Source organism: Leptonotus elevatus, chromosome 8 (genome assembly GCF_054856555.1).
Source record: "Leptonotus elevatus isolate MCC_2025b chromosome 8, RoL_Lele_1.0, whole genome shotgun sequence".
NCBI lineage: Eukaryota > Metazoa > Chordata > Actinopteri > Syngnathiformes > Syngnathidae > Leptonotus > Leptonotus elevatus.
This window is the reverse complement of record NC_141246.1, coordinates 19,565,746-19,578,514: the sequence shown is the minus strand read 5'-3', so window position 1 is coordinate 19,578,514 and position 12,769 is coordinate 19,565,746. Positions and strand designations below refer to the sequence as shown.

Genomic DNA, 12,769 nt, shown 5'->3' with positions numbered 1-12,769 from the left:
CTAAAGTTGTTGTGTTGTTGTGTTGTTGTTACCTCCAGCAACGGACGTCCATCGAGCAGGTCGGCTCGTCATCAGGCGCGTCACGTTTCCGTGTTTAAGTTTGAATTAGCTCCGCTCTGCCGTCCGTCAGCAAAGAATGTGCGTGCGGAAACACGAAATACTGGTTCCGGCTCTTCCAGGTTGCGCAAATATGTTTTTTAAAATTACTGTACAAAGTATTTCGATGTAAATATCTACTAACGGTGAAACTTAAGTTGAAATTCGGGTTACATTGCCAGCGTAGGAACATAACTCAGACGTAACTCGAGGACTCCCTGTAGTCACAATTGTTTAAACACTTATAAAACATTGGCTTTATAAAAACACATTATACATTGTTTGAAACATGTTCGCCCATCCCAGACACTTTCTGGAAGGACAATGGCATTTTTAAGTGTAAACAGTGACGTCAAGTCACTACGCATTTATGTAAAGACAGAGAATGCGCAGACCGGGCGCAGCTTGGCTCGACGTCGCAAGCTGGCTGACATAACCACAATGTGTTAAGCGTCTTGTGCCTGTGAATTGCACAACACATTGACCATGGATACATACGTCACAGTAATACTTCAGTTTGGCGCGGTGTAGCTACTGTATATTGGATTTGTAAGGGAAATTTTGAAATGAGTTATTTACAGACTTCTCCAAAACAGATTAAAGGGAAAATGCAAAGTAATATAATGTTCCTGACCAAAAAATACATCGAGTTTATGAGTGAAAGATGGACAATGCCGGCTGGCCGGATTGACCTTTTCAGTGCACTTAAGTGTATATTTCCACACCTGTAACTTGTTTGAATGTATTTGGTGTCTGTGCATAAATAGCCAATGACTATGTTTATATGCTACCAAGTTTCAGACTAAGGTCAAAACCCTGGTTTCTGAAACATTCAGAATAACCTGTTTACATGCGTGAGCAGAGTTACTCCTGATAATTGTAATCAATTGGGACATCCCCATCTACGGCAGCGCCGAGACAATGTCAAGATGCAAACATACTCGCGCAACATTCCAGTCAACTTCTTGTAGATGTTGCCATCTCAATACTTTGTACATCAATTAAAAAACGAAAATATTCATATCTTTCACCAAACTAAAAATAGTAGGTTTCCTCCTCGTTCCAAAATTGTGGCGCTGTGCTGTGTCTGAATTTCTCCATGTTTGTTTACCTCTGCTTGAGTATTTACCCTGGGTTGCGCGCCAGACACCACATACAAGTAGTTCCTGCACTCAAAAGACCAAGATTCCTTGCAGATAGAACATGTGCAGAACACAAATGAATGTCCCTTTCATTTATTTTAATAATTAAAATTTCAATATTCGAGCTTTGAAAGAGATTTATGTATTGCCTGCATGTAAACATAGTCAATGAGTTTACACTGACTTTGCTGGATACCAACTTATAAGAAAGAACTGCCAATAGACCCGTGAGAACATGCAAGTATCTGACATTTATAAATAGGGAAATTAGGAAAAGGATATTAATAAAATGCCAGTCAGTAATGTTTGAACTCTAATAAAGAAGTTATTGATTATAAATTAGTGTTTCTATAAATTAGTGTTTCTACCCCCTTAGTAATGTTTTGTGTTCAATAAATGATTAGCCAATCATTAAATTAGATAGAATAAAAACATAAATAGTTTTTTTAATATATATATTTTACGTCATTATTTTAAAATTGTATTTCTAATTTAGGTAATTAAAATTAACCAATTCGTTATTCAAATATAATGTGTGCATTAGGCCTCTTCACCCAGTCCAGTTAATCAGAGAAATTAATACAAAATAGAAATGCACATTCATTTGTATTATATTATCTTTATTTTTACTTTTTTTAAATTATGAATATGTGAGCTTAACATTAACATTGCTCACCATGAATAAGACGGATCCCATGCAAGCTAGCAGCAGCGTGTCGATCGTCATTTAATCAAACATTCAATGAAATTATGATTTGTCAATTACTTGCAGTCTCGTCTTTATTTTAAGCAAGCCTTCAATTTGTTGACGTCGGCGAGGGACAAGCAACATTTGGCTTAACTGTGCAGTTGAATTTTCTCGCTGGTCGACATTGTGGCTTTTTTTTTCTTTTTTGCCAGCTTTTACACACAAAACTCCTGTTGGAAAATGTCTGCTTGTTTGTATCATCGTTTAGAAGATTCTGAATTTCCTTTGTCGACATCAAATACGTTAACCAAAGAGATTTCAAATATTTGTCTCTCCTTCAGTGAGGAAGAGGCCATAAAGGAGAAAGTTGTTCAACCATTTGCAGGCCACGAAAAAGATGCGTCGGCATTGATATGTGGACTCATCAAGGAACTCTCCTTTCTCAAGTTAGGCCATCCAGCCTTCTATTTTTCTGGCCATTTGTGGATTTCTTGATAATTACGATTTTTTTTCGTCTTCATTTTTTCCAGTCGAAGTGTCATGGCGGCTCATCGAGAGATCGAGAACATTCGGCGTGGCAGTAAAAATTCAAGAAGTTTACCCCGCTGAGTCGATCCCGCTGCATGCCAAGTTAATGCTCAATATAAACGTTGCTTCTTTGTTCATTAATTTCACAAATTACATTTTGATATTCACTTAAAGCCTACATTGCCTTGTTTAGATTTGTTGTTTAGTAAAACTGGGTTCATCTCTTGCAGCAGTGTCTCAAAGTTAATTATTTCGCATCGGAACCAAAAAGATTAATAGCCACAAACAAGTGTAGGTTTTACAACAAAGTTATAATTTGGGTGCTGATCACGAACACTTTTTTTCCTCCCCAAACGGAGAGGAACTTTTGAAGTTTTTCTAGGTCGCATGCACTGAAAATATACTTTGAGGAACATTATTTGAACATCACAACACTTAGTAAGAAACGAGTCGACCGCGTCTTGAAATCACAAAGCAGTTTGCAAGCAGGCAGTCTGTCAGGTAAAAAAGCAGAAAATACACATGCGAGTTCAACACATTTCACAATCATTGGAGCATTTTGTAGTCAGCCGACCTTCAGCGGCGCCTGGAATTGTCGTAAAGGGATCTGTAGAAGCCGTCGACCTTGGGACAGAAGCGCTTGGTGTCATCCCTTCGCGAGATGGCAGGTCGGGTCTCTGCCGACGTGCAGTCTCCCAGCGACGTTTTGACCCTCTCCCCAACCGGCCTGGACTGACAGATGAGAATGAAGAACCAATTCCCAGTTGCAGTCAAATGGCTGTTGCTTGGGCAATCCCGTATTTGGAACCTGAGCCTCAACTGTTGGAACATTGGCCTCAGGCTCGCTTTCGGTTCTTTTGGCAAATGGTGGACCTCCGTCGTGTTCCGAGCGTGGGACTTTCGAAGCCGCTCGGCGAGACTGGACGGCGGTTTTCCATCGGCGAGCACTCAACGAAAATCTAAAAGTTAATTTTATTGAAGTATTGTATAATTGTACTTGACATTAACATGATGTGATTTGTGGCGTTATATACCTAATGCGATAATAATCCATCACGTTGAAGGTAGGGTTGCACTCAACGGGTGACCAGCGTTCTCTTCAGATTCTGTCTGTGTCTAAAAATATTACATGAATTTTCACATTTATTGATCCCTCAGTTGACATTCTAATTATGTTGGTATGCCATTACGCTCATTTTTGTTGTACAAATGCCCTGAAACTTGAAACCGCGTGTGGCTTGAAACAACGTTTTTTTTGTTTTTACACACGTGGCTAAAAAAAATTGCTGACGGTGCGGTGTCTGGCGCTGGCCTTTGACAACTTAATTGCGCGCGCGCAGTACGTGTGACTTCACTTAAAAATAAACACGACACATGCTGCCCTTTGCCAAACTTCCCCCCCACCCCCTTATTAAATACAGCTTTATGTTTAAAGTATGGTAACCTTATGTATGAGCCCTGCGCTGGCTGAAATTCTAAATAATCCATACACAAAATTCAGAAACATACACAAGTATAATTTCCAAATAGCAGCCAGTGTCACCTGACCAAATTGGGGCATCAAGCAATTAGGAGGCCCCGCCCTCTCTCCCCATCACATACTAGAATAGAATGAAATTAATCTTTAAGCACAGTTTTCAGATCAACATCCAAGACACTCTCCCTCACAATTATAAAGATTTTTTTTAGATTAATGCTTCGTAAAAACATTGCTGCTTGGTGCCATTTAGAAAATATATTGCTATTGATATTACTGTCTCGTTTTGCCTTTTAAGCAAGAAGTGGGTCCAATCTGTCAACCAGTACAGACTTGATCCACCAGGACCCTCATTGCATTTGCAGAGGATCGAGGTCAGGGTCACTGGCCTGTAGTCATAATGATCCTTGGGTCGTGCTTTTTTGGGCCGATTGTTGATTCCTTCCATTGTCTGGAGACTGTATCAGAGTCCAGGACATGTTGGAACAACCTGGTCAGTGGTCACCACACCGCTGAGTTGGGTGGAACACCCTTTGAGCCTCTAAGCCTGTCTGGTCCTGCCGCTTTGTTGGATTTCACTCGTCGCAAGATGTTGGTTACCAGCTGTTCGTTGATGTTCTCTGGTGTCCAAGTAACCGGTTGGCGAGTGTTGTTAAAGCGTGTGAAGATGTTCAATTGCTCTACAAGGGAGGCAGGGTCTAAACAGGTGGATGTTTCCGGTTTGGCAGACCTTCCCATCATGTTGTTCAGGTCCTGCCATGTTTCCCTTGCCCTCCCCAAAGTCAGTTTCCTCTCCACTAGGTCTTTGTATTTTGTTCTGCCTAGTTTTACTACTAAATGACTTGTTTTATACTAAATGGCAATACCAGGTTTTAATGACACATTTTGAGTGTTTCCGTAGGGCATACCTACAAGAAGCTTGAGGCTTTGTGGGCGTAGTGATGTCATAGTAGCCCGCTACTTATACATATAGCTCGCTACATACTTTGAAAATATTGCACAATATTTACCCAACAAACATGTTTCACATTTTGTAAATATTGATGACAAATCTTGTTTTTCTAATGTTGTACTGGAAAGCGTAACACATTTATTTTTTTGATTGCCCTATTAGTGCTGTTGTTTGGAAGGATATTGAAAAATATTTTGTGTATGAATCAAAACAAGATTATATTGGATGGTAAAAGCATTACTCTTTTTGAATCTAAGAACAAAACAATTGTCAACTTTGGTTAATTTGTATGTTTTATTGTGAAAATGTTATATCCATAAATGAACATTTCTGAACTTGAAACCTTTATTCAAATTATTTTTGATTGAAATAGACAATTATTTTAAGTTTCTTAAATTTGTAACAAAAATGTCATTTAATAATTAATATCCATGCAGATTTATCAATTAAAAAAATACCTCTGAGCTTCCTTTGTTGTCAGCTTCTTGTTTCTTAAACCATATTTTTCTATAGTGCATAAATACCATGTGTTCTCTAATCAATAAAACTTTTATTCACAAGTGTATACATTTACATATCTTTTTCATTTTACCAAAGTACTTACTGTGTCCGTTTTTATGTATGATATGTTTAACAAGGTTTTCCCCAAATAGAGTTTTTACAAACAAATAAAATACTTAACTTTTATTAATTTTAGGAACATGCATGTTTTAATATAGCCTTGGAATTCAATTGCCTCAAAATGAGCAATCCAAAGGCGCAGCTGGGTTTGCGTACAACCCGTCTGTCGCACCATCCCAGCTCGCGGAGCAATTTTCTTCCCCTTTGGCTCTGGAAACAGTAAACGGATCATTGTACAAACATGCAACTTCATGATTACACAATTTTGTTTTGTAAGCGAAAAGATTAACACGTTTTTATTATTATTATTGTTTCAACATATTAATAATAATTCAATAACTTATTTTCCTTGATCATTTTTGATACATCCATATACCTCAACTTGGATCCAAATGTTTGAACTTGAGTTAGAGACAGGTAGAAAGCAGTCTATGCAAAGCCTAACTGTTGACAAAGCAAAAATAAAAAAATATATAGTCCCACTGACAGCGGTGACATAACCCAAAAATAAAAAAATAATAGTTTTTGGTCAATTCATGTAGGTGCAAAAGTAAGTGAACCCTGAGCTGCATTGCTTAAAACAAGTAGTCAAGTAGGATTGTATTGGTAGCTAAACTAACTACTGAAATGGACCAATGAAATGAGAGAAAAGAAATTGTGCATCACTGACTGAATCAGAGACAAAACCACGTCACTTTAGTCTTACCCGGGTGAACCCATACAGGTCAGTCATGCTGAGAGGAAAATAAATCTCAGGGGACCTCAGGAAGTGGGTAGTGACAGCACATCTGTCTGGGGAAAACTGTCGTGTTTGGTGAAAAGTCAACACCGCATACCAGCAAAAGAACCTTCTCCCTAGAGTGAAGCAGGGTGGTGAGAATGTTAGGTTCTGGGCTGGCTTTTCATCCTCAAGACCTGGACAACTCCGCATAATCCAGAGAATCATGAATTCAGAGGAATATTGTGAAATCCTGGAACATAACCTGAAGCTGTTCTTTGTGAAGTTACAGCCTGGTAGAAGATGGATCATGCAACATGATAATAATCCAAAGCATTCCAGCAATGCAACCAAGGAATGGCTAAAGAACAACAAGATTCATGTTCTGGATGTGCCCAGTTAAAATCCTGACTTAAATTATTTCAAGATACTGTGGCGGGACCTGAAGCAGGCAGTTTATGCTAGACGCCCATCCAACCTCTCTCAATTGGCTGCATTTTGCAAGGAAGAGTGGCAAAAATCCCCCAAAGTAGATGTGAAAGACTGATAAAGTCACTAAAGAACGTGTTTGGATGAAGTTCTCATTGCAAAAGGAGGTGCAATGTCCGATTATGTGAGAAGTTCACATACTTTTGCACCCATGAAATTGAGTCTTTTGCTCAATGATGAATAACAATATTATCATTCTTTTTGTTCAGGTCTATTTCAATGTCAGCATTGTAGATTGGGGTCTGACTAAACATTTAACAAGGTTATTTTAATACTTTATACAAAAACTCTGACCATGCCTGAAGGGTTCACATACTTTTGAGCAGCACTGTATGTTTGCAACGTTGTAAACCGTGGACCCCCTGTAATATTTTACTACCTGTCCACGACCCACTTCGAGCATTAGTAATTACACATGTACTTGGCTGACCTGTGGTTGGACAAACTGAGGGCAGCATAGAGCTCGGGCGTACTGGGCGTTACAACTCTGACTCTTCCCTGATGGCACCCTGAAACAATCACGGGGCTGGATTCGGTGGAAGATGGAGAAATGTGAACAGAGCCAGGTATGCTGGCAGGCCCCAAGCCTGAGAAATCCAGAGTCAGAAACGGCAGATTTGAATTTTACCCACACTTTAACACAAGCATCAAATAAGAATGGGGTGCATAGTTTAGGACTAGTCAAGACATGCTGTCACTATCGCATTCTGAATAAGAGGCAGCTTTAAAATACTGTCGTGCTTTAGAAGATGACTTGTTACAAATGGGGCCCCAGGTTCGAGACTCTGCGCACTGCAACAAGACAGCCCAGTGAAATGGAATCTTTGTTTATAGCTTCAATGGCAGTGAATGAGTAAAAAAAAAAAATAATAAAAAAAAAAAAACTTATGCCACACAGATTTCTACTTACTACAGTGGGTGCAATCCATGTTGTTGCTTGTTGCTCTTTTACTACACAAAGGAGAATCCTGTAAATACTGCTGCTTCATGAGAGAGCCCTTCAGATTCTCAAAGTCACGACGCTGTTGACACAAAAATGTTCATTTCCAGACAAATACAGTTTTTTAGATAGAATTTGAATGTTCTCACCTCGCGACTTAAACGTATGGCGGCATCAGTGAAGGATTGTCTCTCCTTCTCGAAAGTCCGTCTCTGATGTGTGAAGTCAGCCCAGTGCACTTGGAGACGCTCCCACTCTTCCAAAAAGTAAGAATTAGTCAGCTCAGATGGGATCGGTGAGAGAAGGCTGTCCTGAAAAAGATGACCATTAAAAGTCAAAACCAGTTTGGATGCGTGTCATTAGAGTCTACGTCAATGAGAATAACACCTGCAACATTTGTTGTTGTAATTTGACAATTTGTTGACTCTCTTTCAGTTCCGTTTCAAGCTGAGCCAAGAGTTTGTCATGGTCTGTGCCATCGCCTGTGTGGCCTGCACGCAAACGGAAAGATGGCAACAAGAAAAGGTAAAGTTGCGCAAATGCACAACACAACAATTAGGTCACGTTCAATGTTTTTACCCTCATGTCCAAGGTCAACCAGCCTTCGCTGCACGCGTTTCCAACTCTGAACCACACCTCCTGTCACATGGTCACCAAGCACTGCCTCAGCTTGAGTCAACCGTTTGTCTCCATTTGGGGATCCGTCCTCAACGTCCTCCGGGTTTGACAACGTCTTAAAAGAAAATGGACAGAATTACAATAGCATTTAATCATTTTAAGTCCCTAAAAACACACCTAAAAATAAAATTAATCCACAAAGGTCTTTCCATTTGCAGTGTTTTGGCAGACACATACAAACTATAAATATTTGTGAAATTAACTGGTGCTTTCAAATTATTGCTTCGTGCAGTACTCCCAATTTGGGGTTTAATTTGAGCGTGTACATAATCACCATTAGGCCAAATTTTTGCTCTTCGGACCGATTATACACCAAGGTCGCGCAAGCCACGGAGTCTGTGATTGTCAAACTCGCGCTGTTGATGAACATAAATGGAGGGGCAACTGGTTGTGTTGCGTTTTTGTGTTTAACAAGAAATTCACCACAGTAAAATTAAAGGGATACTTGACTCATTTAGCTATTTTTAGCAGTAAGAAGATAATTTTGTCTATAATTAATGTGGTAACTTCATTATTTTTCATGAACACTTGATACCTTTAAAAACTATAAATGAGTCAAGTATCCCTTTATAAGTAAAAAGTTTGGAACCTCAATCTAGGAACCAGATACGCTAACATTTCCTAGCTTTCTTCAATTGCTTCTTTGTATTTTCCAGAAGTCTGAGTGCCCTGAGGCACTATGCTACCACTCTCAGGTCAGTGTTGGTACTACATCAGATTACTTGTTTGGAGACACACAAATTATGAACTGTATGTGGAGTTGGTGTGCTGTGTTAATTCATTCACTCCCAGCCATTTTCACTGAAGCAACCTCCTTCACTCTCGGCTGTTTTACTGGATTTTGACTGATTTTGCAAGGCCCACAGAATATTGTGTTCTACTGCTATAAAATATGGAACCTACCAAAAGAAAGATTAGCGTCTCTTCTTTCGTCAGGAAAAAAAAGTATGTTTGTATGTTTCCGTTTTGCAGCAATTAGCATTATAATATAGCTAAGTTTCATCATTATTCACAAACCTGTTGAAAACACTGGGGAAAATAGCTTTTTAAAACATGGCCCTGGTTGATCTTATACTCTGCTGCCACCTGCTGGTCGTTTTTTGTAATAACTACCTTTGCTTTAAACGACCTATTCAGGTCAGAGACTGCATCAAAGCCTTAAATTAAAAAAAAAATTAAAAAATGTAACGTACAAATACGTTTTTTGGACCATGGCAATATTTAACATAGAACGTTTTTTTTAAGTTTTGGGGCGCAAATGAGTTAAGGTGCAGCACACTAAGAGGAGTAACGCCCAATTCACACTGACTGCGGAACGGACGCGGCGCGTTTTCCGTACGGCAACCGCAAGGAATAGAAAGCATTCAAGTCTGCATGTCAATTCACACCAGCTGCAGTGCGTTTCGTATGTGGTGCGGAACGGATGCGGCGCTGCGGAAGGTTTCCGCAAGCGTTTTATTTTTTCCGGGCGACGTATGCGGATTTTCATGAAGCTGAAGAAATTACACGAGCCGGAAGTCGAGCGTCTGCATCAAGGTAGATCCGGTATATTTCAAAATAATATCGTTTGCGAACTCATTTTTGGGGAGGGAAGCTAGCAAACTACATAGCATGACGAGTCGGCCATTTAAGACAAAAAACGAGCTCAGATTAAATTAAACAAGACAAAATAACACTATTTAAAAACAAAATGTACTTACCCATGGTAGAAGTCACAGAAATAATGTTCAAAAGCATATCGATCTGACAGGCAAATGTGGCTATTGTTTACAAATAGGAGTCTATATACACACGGTTGTTATCGCGTGAACACAACTCTCCAGCGTGAACCCCCGTGATCTTGTGGTCTGGCGGCTGCAGATTTCCGAACGCGGACAGCTCGCGCAACGCATGCAGTGTGAATTGCAGTCCGTGCGGCGGCCGTACGGAAAACACACCGCGGCCGTTCCGCAGTCAGTGTGATTTGGTTGTAAGAACACACCAGTTGTGCATGCTCCTCGCTAAGTCGCCACCCGAGTGTACACAAAAGGTAATTTTGGCATTGCTTTGAGCACTGAGCCGTGTCATCTATGGTGAATAATCAGTTTAAATTAATTTAACAAAAATGCAAGTGAAAACGTGGCTTGTGATAAAGTTCAAGAAGGAACTAATAATAATAATATGTTTTATGTTCAAAAAGGAACTACTTCTACTACTACTAATAATAATAATAATAATAATAATAATAAAGGGATGTTTCTCTTTCCCCACCCGCTCCATGTCAACTCTGACAGCATGTAGTAAGGTGGTGAGGCTGTGTCGCAGCTTCATTGCTTCCCGGAGCTCTGCTTCTCTGCGCTCCAGCATCAGATGCAGCATTGCCTCCTCTTGCCTAGCCAAAGGAAGAAATAAACATACACCACATTTTACAGCGATTTCTTAGCAAACACTGCAAGCTATCAGAGTTCAGTTTACTTTGCAGTGAACTGGGATGACTTGATTGGCTTCCCACTTCTGCCCCTACCCCCTGGTAGGAGGTTCAGCAACTCCATGGCTTCGGAGAAGATGAGAAAATAATATTTGACATACAGCCCACAAAGATGCAATTGGATTATTTCTGATCATCCCACAGGGTCCTTTCTCCTTTCTGTCAGACATCTGACTAAGTCGCTCCCTCATCCTGTTACTTTGCTGCTCCTTGCGTCTCAGCTCCGTTTCATGCTGGTTGACCTTTAGCTGCAAACGGGTGCTCTTGCAAAAGAGGAAATAAGACATTGTTCATCACTCAGTGGGAAAATTCACTGGGTAGAAATAGAATGTTGTCCAGTGGCTCTCAAACATGCCTCTTACTTTGGCCCGCTCACACTTCAGCATGTCCTGAAGTCTGGCCACGTGCTCATCCATCTCTTTCAGTTGCTCCTAATGGAGAAGATTTTGCTGAGTAAGTTAGAAAGCCTGCACCATACCCAGTAGTGCTGTTTTCCTCACCCTGAGGGATTCTGCTTGATCACATGATTCCCATGAGGGGATGCCGTGCTTGATTTTACCGAGAGTGCTGAGGTCCCTCAACGAAGAGTCTGAAGAAAAACGATGGTAACTTTCCATTACATTAATCAATCAAACTTTATTTCATACCAATGAATGCAACTCAAAGTGTTTCACATTATAAAATTAAGCAGCTACCTGCATAGTGATGTAAAAGTGTTGGTACACAAATATTTATCTGTAATTATGACATTACTACTGGTTTAACTTGGATTAATGTTTGAATTTGCATACAAATGATATCACTGCTGTAGGAACGGAACTCCATTGCAAACTGAAGACCCACTGTTACGCCAACAAATGCACATTTGTATGCTTATCCATGAGTCTCACTCGCGGCCCTGGGGCCATTTGTATATATATACACACACACACACACACACACACACACACACATACATGCATTAAAGTAAAGCATTTAATAAATGTTTGCGTATCACATTTATAATATTTGTTCATGTCAAAATATTGGGGTCATTTTTCCCATTTTAAATTATGCAAGTAATTAACTGATTAGAAAAAAAGCAGGATGAGCGTGTGCCATGGATCAAAAAATGTTGAAGACGCCCTCATAACATTAAATGTCAAAAGAATGAACACATAACCAGTGCTCTTCAAATTTGGTGGGGGGAAAAAATGTTGATAAAAAAGCAATTAATCGTGATAATCAAAATTCTAAGATGTGATTAATCTGATTTAAAAATGTAATAGTTTGACAGCTCTAACATATATACGCACACACACAAACAAATATTTAAAAATACAACAGCAATAACAATAAAAATAATAATATAATAATAACTTCATAACCGACCCTGTTTTTTTTTTTATTGTGTGAGTCTCTGTTTTATGTTTGTTTACATTGGACCAAGAGTCCGAAATAAAGTTGAATTGAATAATAATAATAATAATACTGAAATAAATAAATAAATGCACCATTATCTATATAATTTGTTATTTGGCACTGTTGGTCCTGCATAAAAATGGCCACCTAAATTTACCTGGAAACTCTTGCTTCTTTCCAGCTCTTGTCTGAGCAAACCTTGAAGCCATATGGGAGCCAAATTGTAGCAAGATAAATTCCACTCACGCTTGTGACTCCTCTAGAAAACTGTTAATATTAGTAACAATCATAATAGCAAACATAACTATAATAAAATTGCATCCCATGTCTTACCTTGAGGAGTGCAACTGCCTCTTGTAGGTGTAGCCACTCATGTGTTAGCACTTGTACTAATTAGCAGGCAATGACAAATAACGTATGAAGAGGAGCGGATACTGCATGGCTGGGCTGAACATGGAGCACTAATTACTACTACGGTGACCAGCGATGGGCAGATGAAGCTTTTTGAACACTCGAAGCTTTCCACCAAATTGGTTGACAAAAAGGTTCTGCTCGTGAGCCTTCGTGTGCAC

General features: G+C 39.5%; 2 protein-coding genes across 7 annotated transcripts in view; one reads left to right on the top strand and one right to left on the bottom strand.

The window, feature by feature from the left end:
• The window catches only part of LOC147170150 (uncharacterized), a 16,059-nt gene extending 10,728 nt beyond the window's left edge, over nt 1-5,331 (top strand). Inside the window, exons 7-8 of the mRNA XM_086081702.1 lie at nt 2,268-2,372; nt 2,457-5,331. Of these exons, the coding sequence (XP_085937828.1) occupies nt 2,268-2,372; nt 2,457-2,535 (184 nt within the window). The 3' untranslated portion in view covers nt 2,536-5,331. The remainder of the gene's footprint in view (nt 1-2,267; nt 2,373-2,456) is intronic.
• LOC147170149 (afadin- and alpha-actinin-binding protein) lies at nt 2,080-12,769 on the bottom strand. Of its 6 annotated transcripts, XM_086081709.1 has the most exons (14): nt 12,531-12,769; nt 12,355-12,456; nt 11,297-11,385; nt 11,159-11,227; nt 10,939-11,059; nt 10,784-10,862; nt 10,580-10,700; nt 8,231-8,384; nt 8,039-8,142; nt 7,801-7,962; nt 7,622-7,733; nt 7,142-7,298; nt 3,489-3,570; nt 2,080-3,413 (listed from the first exon to the last, which is right to left on the bottom strand). In XM_086081709.1, exons 2-13 carry the CDS (start codon nt 12,404-12,406, stop codon nt 3,531-3,533), a joined length of 1,260 nt encoding a protein of 419 aa, XP_085937835.1. In that variant the 5' UTR covers nt 12,407-12,456; nt 12,531-12,769; the 3' UTR covers nt 2,080-3,413; nt 3,489-3,530. The 6 variants fall into 6 exon arrangements, with proteins under 6 accessions (XP_085937835.1, XP_085937834.1, XP_085937833.1 ...); XM_086081708.1 differs by having other exon boundaries at nt 2,080-3,570; XM_086081707.1 differs by lacking the exons at nt 2,080-3,413; nt 3,489-3,570 and adding an exon at nt 5,048-5,714 and having other exon boundaries at nt 12,355-12,464.